The 20,512-nt window shown below is 35.2% G+C and overlaps 1 protein-coding gene across 1 annotated transcript; it reads left to right on the forward strand.

Annotated features, from left to right (window-relative positions):
• Positions 1–500: 500 nt before the first annotated feature.
• Positions 501–9,143, forward strand: tmem128 (transmembrane protein 128). Its single transcript, XM_015344758.2, has 5 exons — positions 501–634; positions 4,374–4,512; positions 6,848–7,009; positions 7,259–7,373; positions 8,581–9,143. The coding sequence occupies exons 1-4, from the start codon at positions 526–528 to the stop codon at positions 7,356–7,358; spliced, it is 510 nt and encodes a 169-aa protein (XP_015200244.1). The 5' UTR covers positions 501–525; the 3' UTR covers positions 7,359–7,373; positions 8,581–9,143.
• The last annotated feature ends 11,369 nt before the right edge of the window (positions 9,144–20,512 follow it).

The raw sequence follows: 20,512 nt of genomic DNA on the forward strand, positions 1-20,512 counted from the left end.
ATTCTTCAGGTGTGTTACTTGTTCCTTTGCAGCCTATGCATGCTGACGCAGCTACCCACCCGAACATTTTCTTTCTACTGCAGCTTGGAACCACCAATTCAACTTCTTTCCGACAGACAATTGGAACTGTCAAGAATTATGCGCAACTGTTTTTAGATATGTCTGAGTGTATCGGAAAACAAAATCAATCAGAATGGGCTTAATTGCAAGTATTTTATTTAATTCTTTATCTCTGTCACAGAGCTGTAATTCTGTCATAGGACATGTAACTGATACTTAAGATTGATGCAAAGATACAACGCCTGTGACTTTCAGTAGTTCCAGTATCCATACAGTATATACTGTACAACACCAAACTTTTCGCGTCCAGTTCTTAGCTCACGTTAATGTTAAGCCTATTGCTTTAACCGCAGCCCTGTCGAAGCCTCAACTTTATCCAATTGGAGGAAAAGGACAGTGCTAAGACCCTCCCTCAAACACGCTTGGCAGTCCAATAGGAAGAGTTTATGACTGTCTCATGAAAAAATGGCGGATCAGGTAGTTGATTGCGAGTTTCAAGCTCTTCGTAATAGATTTAAACATAATGCAGAGCTGCTTTTGCATGGGAATTCGCTAGGAACTGACATTGACAACAGTAAGTGAATTCAAGGCTGCAATAAACAGTCTTGAATATACAACTTTCTTATACATTTAAGTATTGCCTTATTCTGTAAATGCTTAAAATGTTTTCTAACGCAAATTTGTAGGTTGCATTTTTTAAAAACAAATGCCTGTCTTTTATGACTCAGTCTTAGTCTACAGTTCCCTGTTTTTTTCTTATGTTAGGTTTGAAAAGTCACACCCATCAATAACAATGATCTGGTGAGTTTAGCTAGCAAGGAATGAATCATATTGCTATCTCCAGTCATCAGCTCAGTTTTCAAACAGAAAGGCTGAAATGATTATACCCTCTATGCAAATTAGTCAGGTATGGACTGACTGAACATATTAAACGTTTCGTTCGGAAAACTTGGCAGCATGACTGCGGTCAGGTGAGGTTTCTAATTAAGAGGTCAGATAAGTAGTGGATTATTCATATTAGGTAGTGTAGAGATATTAATAGATTTCACACGATTATGGATTTAATCTCACCTCCCCAGTGTGTTTTCCTACGTGTACGATGTTAACACATTTTGATTACTTTGTCAGTAAAATTTTATTTTACTCCACAGGGACAGCATTGTTCCCTTTTACTAAATAACAACAACAACAACAAAAAAAAAGGCTTAAGACTGAACGTGCTGTAGTTTATATACATTTTTAAGTTCACAAGGTGGTTTGAAGGTATTATACCGTGGAGGTTTTTTAACTTCTAATAACCCAAGGCATTGCTTAGATGCATGGACTAAAGTTCCATGCCAGAACATACAAATTATTAAGATAAAAGAGCAAAACGATCTATACATATTAGATAACTTAGATAACCCGATAATAGAATTCAGGGCTTTAACCCAATTAAGTGCAGTATTCACAGTTGTGGTAAAACAAACAACTGAAAAGTAGTTTTTTCAATACTGGGCCTTTACTAGTACAGTAAGGATACACTAAACTGATATATATCAGGGTGTAAACTGCAGCTGTCTAAGTGTATGTAGCCAAGTGTGTTCTACAGAATCTTTGTTCAGGCTCTGAGGTACCAAATGAAGAGCTTGAATGCTCTTTTGTTGTTTGGAACTTGTTGCCTGTGGCACTCTGCCAAGAACCATTTCATATTAAATGAGCCACTTTTAGTTTCACAAATTATAAAAGGTCCTTGTTTTATCTGTATTCTGAATACATTTACTGCAGGATGACCGAGACACTGGCACCTGCAGAAGAACGTTTGGGCTCTTTAGTGCCCTGGAATATGGACATGAACCTATTACATAATGACCTAGGGTGCCTTGATCAATCTCTATAATGTGTCTTAATGTGCTTAATTCTCTCTATAATGTGTCTTAATGTGCTATCTCACACAGATATGGTAAAGTTGAGACTTTAATTTAACTACATCAGAATGTACCATTCTTGAAGGAAGTATAGAATATTAATATGTAAAAGCAATTTGAGTACTTGTGTATGAACTGTGTGTATAATTATGTACAATACGATGTATAGCTCTTATTTTTCAAAATATAGTTTTCATTTCACACAAACCTCTACAGTCTAGCATTACAAGGAGGTCTTTTTAAAGACTACAGTGTTCAATTGTTTGTACATGTAGGTAAAGCAGAGGACTGGGCATTAGGCCACACTGACGCTTGACTGGTCTTCTAAATTGTATTTCCATGATTGCCTCTGTCTTGAAGACTAGCAGCTGTACTATAAAACTTGCATTAAAAGAATTTACCTTTTTTTTCACTCTGACATTACATGAATTTAGATCAATTAAAGTATGACTAAGGAGCAGACTGAAAAATTAACATATTAATGGGCCGTTGGGAATACTTGTAAATTTGTATTAAAAAAACACTTAAATCTGATGTACTGCTGGTATTATATTGCTGACTGTCTTAATGAACTGCACATGCTGGTACAATATGGAAGAAATAGACTCAACTTGAGTCTTATTGATACATTGGTTAAGCTTTGCTTGTTTTGCCCTCAAGCACCTGTTTTGATACCTTTGCCAGTCTCACCCCTTTGTCAGTTAATGAACATGATCTTTGTCAGCTGGTGCAGAACACAGTTGTCAACTTTCAGCCTTTTTTAACTGTACAATTAAATATATAATTATGTAGCTTACTTGCTTTCTTAGCAGTATTATTACTCTAAAGGGGGCCTGTTTCAGTAGGGATACCCTTATTTCATTTTCAATGGAAACATGAACTAAATAGCAGGAGTCTGATATTTTCTGTTCTTGTTCTGAAATTCTAGTAGATTAAATGTGATTGCTCATTGTTGAGAACTGATATTAAAGAACTACAGTTTTTACAATATGACCCTCCTTTGCTCAGTGCCTTAGAACAAGCTGTGAGTCAATTGTAGTTGGAGGCAGAGTTCTTGAGCCAGCCTGACACATTTATACACACACTATTGGGACATGAGACAAAATATAAGATAGGTGTTCACCATGTTTTTATATGGGTGCAGGGTCAACCTTAATTACTGCTACTGTACACATTCAATCTGGTAGATTCTGTGCCATTCCTCTTGCTATGCAGTTTCTTGTGCAGTGACGTTGGTCCCTCTGGGCTGTTCTGTACTTATTGTTACAGTTCATTCCAGAGTTTCTTTTCATACAATTGAGGTCAGCCGTTAAACATTTTCAGATCTTTAGTTCTCCTTGAATTGACTGTGTTATGGTTCCTGAATTGGCTGTGTTATGGTTCCAGCTTTGTGATGTGGTGTGTTATCATGTTGACAGGTTACAGGCTTAGACCCATTCCATCACTGCTTACACTATACTTTTCTCCAGAAAGTCCTCATAACTACTTCCATTCACAATACACAAAAGTCAGTGACCCGCTCTAACCCATGAGAAACACTTGTATACTTTCACACTTACATGGTTAAATGTCTGCTTTTCTCTATTACATTTTGGGTGTTCTTGTGATGATTATTGCCTTCTCAAATGTGAACATTGCAATATTGGCATTTTAGTTCTTGTGGGGAGCTGTGTCAGTGTGCTAGCTGCAAAAGAACAATTAGAGGTTAATTCCACACTGGAAAGTGGAAAGGAAGAAACATTGTGATTGTGGGGCCTTCTTCGGGCGTGAGGGAGGAAGTGAGGAATCTGGAATGGGAAACAAAGGTTTTAGTAAGGAGAATCAAAGAAGGAGGCTCTGAGGGAGGGCACGTCAGGCAAAGTGTCCAGACAAATGGAATGCTGGGAGATGGATTCCAGGAGCTGTTTGATGAGCTGAAACCTGTAAATGAATGAAGAGGTTTCGAAACAAATTTCAATTTAAAAGTGTGACATTGTGCGTCTTTTAGTCCAGGCAAGCTGCAGCTTTATTTTTTTTCCCCTCTTATAAAGCGTCTCGTGATAAAACCTGAATTGATGATGTATTCAAAGGACCAGGGAAACCTGGCAATAGCTGCTGAAATCGTAAAACTCAATCGTCAATTTATGAGGCTGTTTTGTGGTTTGCTGTTTTTAACTTTCTGTAGTTCTACAAATTGGATCGCTGTCTTTAGCACAATATGTTGTTCTGAGTCAGAAGTTGAGGGGAAAAGAAGCCTTTTAGTGCCATGTGTGATGGCTTCTTGAGGACCCGGCACTGGAGGGCATGAGGAGGAATAAAGTGACATTCCAGTATTAGTTATAATATGAACTTATTATTTAACACACATGTTGTATATAAATTCGAGTAGTACAGAAATTTCATCTTTGAACTTTGCTTTTCCTGCAGCTCCAGAAGATGAAGACAAGAAGGAAAAACCACTACCTCGGTTTAATCGCCACGCAGTGTTTTGGATATTGGCTTCAGGCACTTTGACATACTACGTCGACTTCTTTGGTGTCATTAAAGAGGATGTGCACATTAAAAGGTGTCAAAAGTACTATGCTTAAGAATTCCATGTCAGAAGCTAGTAACTGCAGTTTTCTGTTTTGAAACAAAAGTTGTATTTAAATGTTTTAGGCAGAAGCTTCTTGAAAGAGCCATCACTGTATTAATATTATTTGGTATGCTGTCCCTTAAAGCATAGGGAAAAATCTGTTAATCATTTCCATTCTGGTTCCTGTATGGCAAATGTTGTAATAAATCAAGAAATAAAAAAATCTTCAATATCATTTTTAAATTACTAAAATGTTGATTTTTAGATTAGAAAGTATAGAAATACTGTTCAGTATGGTATACAGATATGTTTGCTCAGTTTAGGGAGGAATCTCAAAACTTTATAAGCTTTGAAACATTTCCACCAAATTATTACAGTTGTAGCGTTAGTTATACCGATTGATTTTTAAAACATTCTTATCATATTAGGGATAATTTTGTTGTTGTTAAGTAGTTATATTGACACTGTTTTTCAAATCTTTTCTTTAATAGGATAGTTTCTTAATTAATTTGATTTGCACCATACATGTGACCAGGAGATATACCATGTTTGTTCATCTAGTGGGGCTTATGTGGACCTGGGATCCTCTAGGGAAGATCTGAAATAGCCAATCAAGCCTAGTGAATGTGTCTGTGAAATTCAGAGGAGATTGGAGCACCTTATAGAATCCATGTGAAAATGAGCAATACATGTAAACACCACATAGATAGATGCCTGTGGCTGTAATGAAACACAGGACTGGAGTTGTGTGACAACAGTGCTAACTGACATGACTTCTAGCATCCATTCAAGACGGCAGAGATTTGATTTTGTGAAGTCTTGCAAAACTGCACCTTATGCAAATTTAAAGATGAAATGTTAAAGCAATTTTAATATGAGAAAAATATGGTACTAAGCATAAATAATAGTCTGCACTTACTTTCCTCATACAGATTAAATCTTAAAATGATATTTAGTCATATAAAACATAAAATTACAAGAATGATTGTTCTTGGCTACTTCCAAATAAATTTAACTTTGCTATAAAAGGGCCAGATATAGGATAAGAGCATTTCTTATCACCCGATATAGTAAAAAGTACTCTATATTGTAACGGAGCCCTTTGTAACAGAATAAAAGAACTCTATTCTCGTGTTACCCCAAATTTACAGCTCCTTTCTGCCAAGTTTCAGTACCGAATATCAAATTTGCATGCTGCCTTTTGTACCTGCTTGTGTAGTTAAGAAGGTTTTCTTTTTTGCTAGTGTGTTGATGATTTTGAGATTGCAAATTATCTGCGAGAAAAAGATATTTAATCAAATTATAAAAAAATGCATAAACAAACCCAGTTTTAGATTTTACTCCCTACCTGTCTGAGTGTTCTGCAGCCAAATGTGAAAAACGATTAGAAATTCGAGAAATTTCTAATGTGCCAAATTCACTTTTTCTGGTGAAACAGCAATAGGTTTATAGTTACCTGGATTATGAGGGTTGGAATGGTCACACAAGTTACAAATTGGAATGATAAGGGCCTCATTCCAAGAAGATTGAATGATAAAATTACATAAAGATAAGTGATTTAGGTTGGGGGCTATCCAGCTCCTGATAGAGCACATTTTAAAAACCCTAATCTAGTTCTGTAAATTCTGAAGATAGTCACATTTAAAGCTTCCTTAACAACACTTACAATGAGACTGCAGTAACAGTAACCTTCTGGAAATGAAAGTGGTTTTTGCAGTGAGTAAGATAAGAGCTGCTATAATGCTGAAGGCTTTTTGGATTCATGATTCTGTGAGGTAGAAGAGCCAGCAAAAGGGCTTAATGTAGTTGTATTCAGTTCTTAAAATCTTCAAAAACCTCATCCAGTCTTTACAACATTACAGCAAAAAAAAAAGAAAAGTCTTGTAGTTGGTTATTTATACTTTTTAGCATGGGAAAGGGTCCAGTCTCCATTTTCTTCCAAATCTGATATCCTAATTGTATTGAACCTGACTAAAGATAACAGTACTGAATGCTTTCTGTTTCAGAGTCAGTTTTAAAAAGGAGAACTATTACACCTCTAAATTTCTGTATATTATTCTGCTGTATAATATAACAAAAGTTTATTCAGGTGTAACTGTCTCACATTGCTCCTGGTGGCCTTTTTTACTGTTTTAAGTAAAATATTTTTCAGTGCCTTATTGAGTTAATGCTTCATTCCCTCCCACAAACCATTTAGAGAATTATTCCTGTCATTTGAATTGACCTAGACTTAGTTTTGTTACAATGGTCTTTTTACATTATATTGATATATTTTTTTAAGAAGTCATATTTTTAAACTATTTTTTCTTTGTTAAATCCTTTACAGTTGGTGGTTTAATATTGGCCTCATATTGCTGGCTATATGCTTAGCACTGGCCTTGTTCTGCATACTTTTCCTGGAATGGTTCTGTGGAATGCGAGATTATGACAGAGAATACCCAGCAATTGCACCTATTACAACTGCTGCATTTATTGCAGCATCAGGCAGGTGAGTTTCAATTGGGGATTAGAGATGTAGATTAAGTGAAAGGCTTTTACTCTGTTATACTGTTGCGTACTCATTATGAAATAGAAAATTTTAAGTGTTACCTAATATGCTCAAGTGTTTGAGACACAAGTTAATATGTTGAAGTATTTTGTTCTAAAAAAAACATTTTAAATAATATTGAATCAGGGCATTCTTGATCAATGTACTGTCCGGTTCGACTTCATAAAGTTGACTTTTTGTTCGTTGCAGTTTTAATATAGCCTTGTGGCCTGTCTGGTCTTTCTTCACGCCTGTAATCCTTTTTACCCAATTCATGGGTGTGGTGATGTTCATCTCCCTTCTTGGGTAATATACTGTATGAAAAGTAAGTATTTACCTACTTGATTTATTCTTATCTGTGCCATTTCATTTTTATTATCTTTCTCCCATTGCTTTATTTATTATTTTCTTTAGCCCATTTTAAAAATTATCTTTCCCTAACTTAAACATTTTGAGCTTTATTCTTTCCATTAAGTGTCCTAATGAAATTTTTGTGCTTACTATATGTATTATTTTTAACAGTATCTCCAGTTACTTATTTGCACAGTACATGAGTGATATAGAATAGCTCTCTCTCATGCATGGCTCACTGCCTGGCATCTTTCAGGCAGGCTGGTAACAAGTATTGCAAAGACACCAGGTTTACTTTTGTCTCAGATCTCAGTAAGATTATATTTAGGAAGTGAGGAATGGCCCCGTATTTAGTGCTGGGTATTCTTTATGCTCAGCAAGACCTTGCAAGTGTGGAAAATCAATGCATTTCAAGTAATGTATCCATCTTATATAAATTAATATAGTAGACTTTTTAATATACCTATCTCTGAACACTTACCAACTAAATCATTATATTTTTTCTTGCTTCTATTTATGTGCTTTATATAAAAATGTATTCCATATTTTGAAATTGTATGTGATTTAAGAAGTGTCAAATCAGTAGAATTTTCTCTTTAGCATTGTCAGTGATGCTTATTAAGCAGTTAATGACTGGTAGCGACATACTAAACCATAAAATAACTAATGTAAACATGTTTGCATTGTATTAGCGATTTTATGTTTTATTTTAATATTTGAATGCACTCCATAACCTTCTTATTAAAATTGGTGTTATTTGTTTAACTTTTCAGGAAAAGAAAAAGGAGAAGTTTAATTTCTGATTCTTGTTTCATTCTCCATTTTATTTAGCAACAAAAACAACATTTGTTATAAAGAAACATATAAAGCTCTGAAACACCACTGAGTGACCAGCTTTTTCTGCTTTTTGATTCTGTTCTTATTCTAGTTATTAATAAGTATTGAAAGTTTATATTAAATCTGCCTTATTTGTAAAAGTATCCAGTAAGAATACAGATTAAGGATTAGTTCAATAGGTTGATAGTTTTAATCACAACAGATTAAGGATTAGTTCAATAGGTTGATAGTTTTAATCACAAATTAAACTATGCCTGGTGATTAATCATTGTTTTCTTGTCTGTTGTGTGATTTCTAACTCCGTGTTTAAATGACAATTTTATTTTTATGTTTTTTATTCTCAGCACTCAACTTATTCTCATACACATCTGCGTGGGTCAAGTGGAATGTGGTGGACAGACATCAGAAATTAAATTTTGGGGGAAAGGTGTTTTTTTATTTTTTTCAAAAAAGCTAAGATTTTTTTAGATAACATTAACAATTATTTTCTTACCTTATGGTATGTATGCTATATGTATTATAAACAAGTTTCTTTATAAAATACATTTGTTATTCCGTTATTCAAATTTGTTGATCATGTGAAATTCATCAGTTGAGTCCATATACATATCAATGATACTGTAAGATAGCTTACATTCAAGATTTGTTGCATATATACTTTATATAAAATGTGAAAATGTGTAAGATTGTTTTGGATACTGAAAAAGCCAATTTTTCCAAAATATTTCATTTTCTAAATATTCAACACTCAAAATTAAGCACAGCCCAGCAATAAGTATTTTACTGATCCTCATTTAGCTTTGACAACTTAAAGAAGGCTCCAGTTCCTCTGGATTGTATCGCTTGTGTTTGTGAATTGTTTTAATTACACAAATATTTTATTAAATTCAGATCTTTATGATGTGGAGTGTATGTACATTGACTTTATGTTCCCTAAACCAATTGGTATTTAATTTGGATGTGTTGTTTTGTTTTTATCTTGCTGCAAGGTTCATGTGTGACCACATTTGAGCTTCTTAGCACAGGAAAAGTTTTTTATATAATGAGTCCTGATATGCACTGGAATCCATCCATGCCTCTATTCTAAGAAAGAAACCACAAACTGAAGAAGCAAAACAGACCCATCTACATACTTCATAGACACAATACATTTTTATACGATTGGCTCATTTACTTTCTGTGCTAATCATATCGGTAGTGAGGCTGTCTGGTCATCCAATTTATGTTTCTTCCAAATACATTGTGGTTCCAATTAACCTATCCTCATGACGATCTGCTATAGTCACCAGTTCCATGAGACCTATCAAGAATTGTACTCTTTATCAGTGTTGTATCCTTATGTGTTATTTTTTAGAAGATTTCCAAGTGTTGTCACTATTCTGACAGTTTGTATAATCTTGCATTCTCCTTGGATAGCGCTATCCATATCGCATTAGCCTTGTACTCGGCTTCCTGTGAGTCCGAATGTGACTTTTCTACAATATTTTAGTAATATTTAGTAAAACTACAAGATTTTACTTAATGTTAAATGTTGTTCTATGTTTTCCTATATCAGTTTATCATATATGCAACAACTACTGAATACACATATATATATATATTTTTTTGCTGAATTACATTTATTTTCCATTCAGTTAGGGGTAGAGATGTGTTCCCAAACTGAAATGAAAGAGAAATAGTTCTGTAATCCTACAAAAGTTTACCGAATTACTGTAGAAATTACTTTTTCACATTCAGTAATCTATTGTCTTAAAGGCATTTTGAGATATTTTGTTTTGCTGTATGATTTTTAGTATTTTTATAATTAATTTCATGAAGTCTGTTTGCTTTGTGTTTGAATTTCCTTCCTTTGAAAAGCTTCAAAACACTCCAGATCCTAAAAGAATAAAATGAGTGTCTTTAGCTAAGATCCACCTAATAAACCCATTAAAGCTACAACATTGGAATTGGATGCTTCTATTTTAAAATGTTAATTACAGTTCCACTGATCATGTAATGCATGACTTGTACATTTTTAAAAAGTTTATGTTAGACAGCATTGGTTGATCCCTTTCAAAGATTCTTTGCAATCAACCTCCTTTGTTGTTGAAGATAATTGCTTTGATGCTGCTGTTAGAATAGTCAGATGGGAACTTTCTCTGTTGTATGCCTGTTCTTTATGTTCTGTGTTCATTATTTAGTAATAATTGCTGTAAACTACCAGTGTTTTAAATCCCTTTAAATACTACCTTAGGAACACTTTGGAACTTTTGTCCAGTCATTCAAAATGTAATTCTCTTTGGCATTAGTTTTCATTAAGGTTTTACCTTGAATTTTGTGCAACACTTATTTGTAAGATGGTGATGGCACCATCATGACAGTTTTAAGTAGCACTAATGTGGAATACCTGTACAGGAACACATGATTTAAAAACATGTGAAAGAAGAATGGAGAAAATATATTCCTAAAGGTACAGTCTATTTGAGGTAATTTGTCTGTACATATTATGCAATACCGTTCACATTTGTTACGAAGTGCCGTCATTGTGGTTTTTATGAGTTGTTTTTTTCTGAGTCATTGTGTATAATTTATATTGTAAGGTTATGAAATCAAGGTTTTTGCCGGTGTTTTTATTTATGCCCTTTTAATTATAATCCCTGATTAATCCTTTAGGGCTGCTCCCTGCTATAGTTCATAGTCTTGCACGCTTTGTTTCCATAACCAACACTTAAAAAGCAATACCATACTAGTAGTGTAATGTTTGCCAGTAGGGAAAGGAGTAGGAGGCATTGCTTTGTTGCTTAACCTGATATTTTGTGTAAGATTTGTTGCTGAATCAAGCATGGAAATTCATGTTACATTAAAAAAATAAGTACACTAAAACAAAGATGGCAGGACTATAAAGAGTTTGTCCAGTTGCAAAACTTTCTTCCTTTGTAGCACCTTAAAAGTGTTTTTTTATTAATATCGAGGTAACATTAACATTGAGGAAATGGAGAGAGAACATTTGGGTTTTACGTTGTTTTACTTTCCTTTATTTTTATTTATTTATTTTCATTTACTTTCAATTTAAACAGTAAACATAGCTGAAAATCAAAATACAGATGTTAAAAAGTCAATTAAATAACCATAGGCAAATATAGTTTCACTGCATTTTTGCTTAGGAAATATATTTGGAATTAGAGTAAAGGGATCATAATTAGGGGTTTTATCTTCTATGGTGAATCACATTCTTTGCCATTTCTGGAAATATAGTTTGTATAGTTGTAGACAAAATCTGCAAACAATAATTAAATTATTATTTTATCAATATCAACCCAGGTATTTTTTTATGTAGATCTTCCCTGTATTGCTTTAAGCCACTGATATTCTTAGTTGCTGGATGTATAGTGGTTGTGATAGGTATCGTCATGTAAGTTATTACAAAATAAACATTTGGGCATCTTTTCAGTCACTCCAACAAGCTTTGGTACACCTGGTGTACCATTTGTTATTGTCAGTGCAGCTTTTCTTCCACATATTATAAAGTACAAATAGGTTTGAAAATAATAGGCTTATTTACTGAAAAAGTCAAGGTAATAAGTTCATAGGGTGGGGTGTATTTTCCAGTCTTTAGATAATTATGATTAATGGTACTTTTGTATTGAAAGATTGTGTAACTGCTACAATATATGTGCAGAATGCCATGTCGTGGTGTGTTCTTTGAGGTTCTGGTACTGTAGTATTAAAAAAAATCTTTTAACTATGTAAACAGTATCAGTATTTAGTTTCATTAGATGTTTAAAATTATCAAAAGTCTCCTGTGTGTTTTTGTATGGCTATAGTGCATGTGATTGAGTGTTTTTTTAAAAACATTTTTAAGCACTGCCTTTCTTCCAAATGATTCCTTATACTAAGCCATTTGCACAACATGTCATATTGCACAACAAAACTAAAAGCTATTTAGTAATAAGTTGTCAGTCCTTTGGTGTTGTCCTTCCAAGTAATCTATAGCAGTGAACTCCCAGCAACGTCACTTTGAAGTGGCATTGATTTCCAAAGACCCATTGTAGATGTAAACAGGAGAGTTCTGCTTTACAATCTTACCAGCAGTTCACTGTCATCATCTGCCGTGGAAGGAATAAGGGAAGGTGTAAGTTTTTTTTAATACATAGAAAATTAATTATAGGACTCTAGTACATACGTAATTTCATGTCTTCTCAGAAGTGAAAGTTAGTAATAATCACATGAGTCCGACTCTTACCAAATGTAGCGTTTTTCCAGGCAGAGAACTAGATCTGTGTAATCATAAGGGTAATGGTTTCAGTTTATTGAATATAGGAATTTTCTAATAATTACTTGCATAAATGCTTCTAGATTATTTAATAAGACTTGTGAAGAAAGTGCATTTTACATTTTAATGTATATATTAATTCAGATTGCTCCAGTAAAGTAATGGTTGTCCTATGTTGCCTTACAGTATGTGCAATTTCAAATTTTATTATAATTATACCTACTCAGAACCTCATAAGATGTCAACTGAGAAGTATAATTCCTACAGGAACTTTTGTTTAATTTAGGGGATATTATCCCAACCTGTGAATCTAATGTATTGAAATGCAGCCTTCCTCAACACCACGACACAGGAGAATAGCACATCAAGATCATGCTATCTTGCAGCATTATAGATGTGCCCTTAGCTGTTCACTGTATTATTTAAATCCACACTGCTTTTGATTGAATGATTGAGAGATAATCTGAGCCAAATGTACTCTAAGTGATGTAAGTCTATTGAGAGGCAACACAGTTATGGAAAGCAGTGATGCAAATGTGTTTTTTACAAAAATGATCCTATCTTCTAAAATGTTGACCCTGATTTACATGGTGGCAAAAAATAAAGTTTGTTATTTTTTGCAATTTGTAACTATTTGAAGATTCGAGTCTTTTATCTTATTCAGATATCAGACATCAGATTGTTGTTCAATTACACATGCGTCGTCTAAGGAGAGTGGGACATACAAGTGCAAATGTTTACCGTTCATTTCTGGTTGTGATCTGTTTCTGTTACTATCATAACTTAAATATTCAGTGATTCAAGTAAGGAATTCTTTAATCATTATGTTGTCTGGACTAAAAAGCATTATTTAATTTATAAATTTGACCCCACATTGATTGCAGAATGTAGTTGTTAATGGGTCTGATACATGTCATTTATACTCATTTAAGCAGGTCATATTGTAAGAAAATAAAAAGGTACAATTAAGAGGAGGTCATTCAGTCTGCCTAGCTGTCTAGCTGTAGTTAGTACCAAGGCTAATTAATCCAAGGATCTCATCAAGCCAGTGTAGCAGATTCAACAATATGGTTGGGCAGTATGTGACATACTGTACTCCCACAGCCTTCAAAGTAAACAAGTGCTGTTCTGGATTTTAAATGCACTTTAATGTTAAATGCACATTTCCACTTTTGTCTTCTGATTTCTGTTTCACTGTTTATTCTGAAGAAATGCATTAAGTTCACAAAATTGATTTTGTCAGTACTTTTGAGGGTTTTCAATACTTGGATCAGGTCCCTCCGTAATCTACTCTTTTCATGACTAAAAAGGTTCTGTTCCTTTAGCTTGTCAGTGTAGCACTTTCCCTTAAACCCCCAAATGCATCTGGTTGCTATTCTATGGACTGATTACAAAGCAGCAATATCTTCTATAGCCAGCAGTTATATAACCCTACAACTCACAACTGGCAACTCAGTGAAGCTAATCAGCCTGGCAAGTACCTGGGAAAGCTAAGGAAGATATTTTAGTAGGACCAGTAAGGGTTGTCCATCCTGCGGTCTGTGTGGGTCTTAATGCCCCTTTGTAGTGATGGGGACACTATACTGTAAATAGGTGCCATCCTTCAGGTGAGACAAAACCAAAGTCCTAACTCTCTGTGGTCATTAAGAATCCCAGGGCGTTTTTTCAAAAAAGAGTGTTATCCCAACATCCTGCCCATATTTCCCATTTGGCCTTTACAAATTATGGCCTGCTAATAATCCTCATCTATGAATTGGCTTCATTGCTCTGTTCTCCCCACTGATAGCTGGTGTTTGGTGAGCGTTCTGTGTGCACTTTGGCTGCAGGTGGTTGCTGCACATTTGTGATGTTGGAGGGAAGTCCCCATTGCCTGTAAAGCACTTTGAGTGGAGTGTCCAGAAAAGTGCCATATAAGTGTAAGGAATTATTATTTTCTATAAGGTGTTTGTTACAGGCTGGCAATGCTGAAAGCATGTGCAAAGGAAAATATGATCCAGCACTATTATTCTTGTTACAGAACTCATTTATTTTTCTTTACAATCTAGCTCTTCAGTTGACAAAACCTCAGGCTGCTTCATAAAGTAACTTTGGGTTTACGCTTGTTCGTCTTTGGTGTGTGGTCATTTGCTTTCTGTCTTTCTTGATCTCTTTTACAAACTGGGCTCCCCCATGGTGCCCTGGTGTGCGGTGTCTGGCCAGGTATCTGGCTACCTCACACATCAGTTGAAAGGGAGTACATACAGCTGCAAGAAAAAGTTTGTGAACCCTTTGGAATTACCTGGATTTCTGCATTAATTACTCATATAAATTTGGTCACAATAATAGACATACACAATCTGCTTAAACTAACAACACACCATTGTACTTCTTCTTGTCAGTACTGAACACATCATTTTAACCATTCACAGTCTAGGTTGGAAAAAGTATGTGAACCTCTAGGCTAATGACTTCTCCAAAAGCTAATTGGAGTCAGGTGTTCCAATCAATGTGATGAGGTTGGAGGTGCCCTGCCCTATAAAGAAAGACGCACAAAGGTTGGTTACTGACAGAGTTTGCTCTTCTCAAGAAAGAGCTGTTCATGTAAACCATGCCCTGATCAAAAGAAATATCAGAGGACCTTAGAAGAATTGTAAAGGTGCATAAAGCCGGAAAAGGCTGCAAAAGCATTTCTAAAGGCCTGGGTGTTCATCAAGCCACAGTAAGACAAATTGTCTACAAATGGAGGAAATTCAGTACTGTTCCTACTCTCCCAAGGAGTGGACGTCCTGCAAAGACCATGGCAAGAGCGCAATGTTGAAGGAGGTGAAAAAGAACCCTAAGGTAACAGCAAAGGACCTTCAGAAAACTCTTGAACTTGCCAAAGTCTCTGTTCATGTGTCCACTATAAGAAAAACACTGAACAGGAATGGTGTTAATGGAAGGGACACCATGAAGGAAACCACTGCTCTCCAAAAAGAAAACATTGCTGCACACCTCAAGTTTGTAAAAGACCACCTGGATGTTCCACAATGCTTCTGGAACAATGTTCTGTGGATGGATGAGACAAAAGTTGAACTCTTTGGCAGAAACAGGCAATGCTATGTTTGGAGGGAAAAAAGCACTACACACCAACAACAAAAGCTCATCCCAACCATGGAGCATGGTGCAGGGGCTGCTTGCTATCATAGAGGGAACAATGAATTCAAAATTGTATCAAGAAGTTTTACAGGAGAATGTCAGGGTAGCATTCCATCACCTGAAGCTTAATAAAAGTTGGGGGATGCAACAAGACAATGACCCAAAACACAGGAGTAAATCAACAACAGAATGGCTTAAACTGAAGAGAATTTGTGTTCTGGAAGTCAGAGTCCAGACCTCAACCCAATTGAGATGGTGTGACATGACCTGAAGAGAGTTGTTCATGCAAGGAATCCTAGAAATATCAATGAACTGAAACAGTTTTGTAAGTAGGAATGATCTAGAATTCCTCCTAATCATTGTGCAGGTCTCATCAGCAGGTACAGGAAAGGTTATTGCTGCTAAAGGAGGTTCTACCAGTTATTAAATACAAGGGTAACATACTTTTTTCAGCCTGGACTGTGAATGTTTAAACAATGTGTTCAATATTGACAAGAAGAAGTACAATTGTTTGTGTGTTATTAGTTTAAGCAGATTGTGTTTGTCTATTATTGGGACTTAGTTGAAAATCAGACCACATTTTTCTGACTAATGCAGAAATCCAGGTAATTTCAAAGGGTTCACAAACTTTTTCTTCTAACTGTATTTAATTAGGGAAGAGCTTAGCTGTCGGGTTTTGAGATCTTAAGGACTGACGGCTGCCCTTTTAGTTAGAGGAAACGAGCACCTAGAAGAAGAAACCCACAGGAACACAGAGAGAGCTATTGTACAAGCTCCATGCAGCTAGCATCCCTGGTGTGGAATCGAATCCAGCACATCAGTTCTGCAAGGCATCAATAGTAACAACTGTGCCACCCTGCCTTAATAGTACAGTATGTTACATAGTTTTAGCATAATATCTCTTTATTTTAAATTCTGCACTTTTAACTATACAGTATATCCTAACATTTTATTTGCCTCATTGTAAATGACCTGTAAACAGAAACTTAAGTTTTTTTTCCGGTTTGTTAGTGCAAAAGGAGCAATAGTATTAGTAATATTATGATCATTACTCTTATTAATACTATATTATACTAATATTGTCCACATTAAATACAGTATCTAGCATCTACTATCTGTTTGCTCAGTCTTGAATTTAATGTAAATCTTTTTGAATTTAATTTGTTACTTCAGTAGTATTTGCTTGTCTTTCCATGTCCTACTAACATCATCTGCAAATTTGGGTAGTTTACTAATTATAATAAATTCAAAAGTCATTGTTATAAATTAAGATTAAGATTAATATTTAGTGGTCCTGTGTTACCTTTATAATTACATCACCTTGTTTGATGTAGACAAGGGGAAGCTCATGTTGAGAAAACTCTCACATAAATTGACGAGGTGATTTGCTTCCCACACAAAGATAGCTACTGTAAGGTAGCACAGTAGTTAGCATTGCTGCCTTGCTGCCCTAGGGCCCTGAGTTCAGTTCCTGGGGTGCTATCTGTGTGTCTTGAGTTTGGATGTTCTCCACATGTTCTCATGGGTTTCTTTTTGGGGTTCCAGGTTTCTCTCAAAGTCCAAAGATATATTTTTTTTTACAAAATATACTTTATTTCTGTAACAACATCTAAAAAAAAGGAAACATTCTCACAAATAATAAACATCACATGCAATAAAAAAACACTCCGAACAGCGGTGCTTGTCCGTTATCGAACTGTGCAAGTGGATAACGGGGCCGGACTTCACAATTAATGAGTCCCTACAAGCCCTACGACTTGCTTTTGTCCATTAGTCCCTGTACAGGGCCAAAAGTCCTTTCCAGCACTCCCTCGCCGTGAGGAAACCGCATTTGGGGACGTCGTGCTTCATCCTCCTTCTGAGGTCCACCAGGATCCTCTCCTCCAGCTCCCTCGCTCCCCACTCTGTTGTGCCAGGTGAGAGTGTTCCTCGCATCCCACAGGTGTTTTTTTTGTAAGGTACAGCAGTAGCCAGAGTAGGAACTGCGTCCAATCCAGTTGGTGCCAGCCCCAGCAGAATGTACTGGTAACTGAGCACCGCTCCCACTCCCAGGAGTTGCATAATGATATACTGGTATATAGTATGTGATATACTGGTAGTTTAATTGTTTTCTGGGAAAGCTGGCCTTATTGTGAGTGTGTGTTTGTATCTGTGTGTGCCCTGTGATGAGCTGGCATACAATCCAGGATTTACCTTGCCTTGGCCTCCAGTGTCCCCTATAGCCTTGTACTGGATAAAGCAGTTAGAAGATTGATGGATGAGCAAGGGAACTAATGCATCACAACTCATAGCTCTGTCTTGGCACGGCCAATCCTTAGATAAAAACTCCATTCAGTACATGTGGTTTATTCCCGTTTCGTCTCCTTGCATAACGGTTTGCAATTCTTATTTTAGCATTTTGGTAACTCTTTTCAATAATTGATAGAGACACAATTTATTTCCCCATTATATAATCGTTTAATTCTCAATTCTAAAGAAAGCATTATATTTATTCACACTTTATTTGAGCAGTCACAAAAATGGTTTATCAAAGAAAATGCAGGTATCCCTATAATATATTTAGGAATTGGTATACAATCTTGATAGTACCAAATGTCAATAACCTAGTAAAAGTGTCAATAACAGTAAAAAATAATTACATATTTTCCTGTAAGCACTGCTTCTTTTTCATGCCTTAAATATACTAAAAATAAATGCTATAGATACGGTAATGTTTTCAGTCACGTGTTAGTTTCACCTAGTTTCACCTTCTATAAACCTTTTAAGGGAATCTTTTGGGAGTCAGCTTCCTTGCCCATGGGTATTAAAGGAGGCTGAGCACAAAGCAAAACAATCCCATGTTATCATGAGGAAAGCCAAGAGAATTGTACCTAAATCTAGGTTAAAGGATTAGTTACTTCAACAACTATAGTGACACCAGCAAAAAACTCCATAAGACATCTCTGTTTTCTGTATTATCCATCATAAAACATTCAAGGTTAATGGAAAAATAAAAATAAAGTAACGTGTGGTCAGAAATGTGGTTTGGAATGCTTACACCGAAGTGCAGCCCTGAAAATCTTCAGAAAACTCTTGACACCATCAAGATACAATGGTAAAATGGAGAAAGATGGATGAAACACAATTTGCATTTTTGGGCAGTCTCACCTGACATGATTATCACAAAAAAGAGCAGTTCATATTTTAAAAGAATGTCCTTTGTTATGCAAAGAAGAGAAATTAATCTTCTTGTTGTCAGGTTGTTTTAGCCAAAACATGGCACTGCAAATACCAAGCCTGCCTCACATTTAATGACCAAATGATTAAGAGGGCATCAAAATAAGAGTTATTGAGTTGTCATCACAGTTTCTTTGACATCATGTAAATCTGAAAAAATCAGTTCTGAATTTATTCTCCACTGGACAGGGGGAGTGGTCTACTATCCCTCATGGGGTTTTAATAAATTCTTTAAAAGACTACAAGAATCAAAATAATATTTTCAGCAATTTTAAAAGTTTTTTTGTTTGCTCTAGTTTAATATTGTTAATACCAGAATCTATTCATTTTTATTTGCATCATGCTAAATCGTTTCTGTTCATCAATGTTATAAAGATATTTTGAGGCTGCTGTGCATTCTTGTATATATAGTATATTGTATGCACAAGTACGAGTTTATTATTATTGGTGTGGTACGTATTTGTCTTCCTTTTATGTGATGGCTGTGTTAAAGTTATTGTTGTTTAAAAGCGGTGAAGTTGCTGCGACAGATTAAAACATTTTAGTCTGAGTATTTTAAAGCAATCTAACAAACTTTAATCCTATGTTTTTTATACCTAAACAGGAATTAAGCTAATGAAGCTGTAATGAGGAGTTAAGAATTCTGGGATAAGGTCGAGTATATGGCAGAATTTTAATTGAGCGTCCATAACCAAATGTAAATAATAGTAATATCTACTGAAAATGTTTAATCCAGCTAATTTCTCCAATGTTGAACAGACACGTATACCGATGAGTCTCCGGTAAAGACAAAATATTGAAAATAAATATATACTTCAGTAGCTCCTTTCTTAAAACAAGCTCTGTATACTGTCTCCGATTACCAGAATGTTTCTGCCTTGTCAGCAGTCCAACTATTGTTTAAGGATTTTCTTCTTGTTCACTTATTCCGAGCTAATATTCTATTAAACCTTGCAAGGAGACTTTAATTAAAATAAAAAAATGAGATACATATGACTCAGCAAATGCTGAACACATCAAAGGTGTCGTGTAATTTTACAAAGACGGAAACATAAAGAACCATTGTAGATTTTAACTTTGTAACCCGATTCTGTATTTAGGAAATGGTTACGTCCTTACCATGGGAGAAAAGGTAGTAAAGGGTTACGTACAGTATAAGAAAAACCGAAATAGTGGGAGACTCTCTGGAAGCATTTTGGATGTTTCTTTCTGGTTTTTCAGTGCTACATCCCGAAAATGCACTGTAGATACATTATAACAAGTTGAGAGTAAAACGGAAACGTTTTCTGCGATTGTTCTCAACGTATTTCATCAGAAGGATGGACGAGTTACCATTATTTGAAGAAGAAGCTTTCAAACCTCTCTAAAGGAAATTTTAACCATCCAGCTGAACAATCTCCGATAAAATATTAGTTCATAGGATTTTATTTGGAGTAGAAAAACCTTAAAGGGACACTGTACCTTTATCAAAATTCGAATTTGATTTCACAGTCAGAAGGTGAATATTTGAATATCACGTATTTTGTAATGACTCGAAGCATCATGGTTGTGTAAAGAAACAGTGTGGACTAAATCAAAGATTGCCTCTAACAGCAGATCGATTCTGGAAAAAAAAACTTGTGACAAGTTCAATGATGCGGACTGAAGCAACTGGTAACTGAAATTCTATCTATTCTGCATAATCTCAGTGA

This window comes from Lepisosteus oculatus, chromosome 1 (genome assembly GCF_040954835.1).
Source record: "Lepisosteus oculatus isolate fLepOcu1 chromosome 1, fLepOcu1.hap2, whole genome shotgun sequence".
Taxonomy (NCBI): Eukaryota; Metazoa; Chordata; class Actinopteri; order Semionotiformes; family Lepisosteidae; genus Lepisosteus; species Lepisosteus oculatus.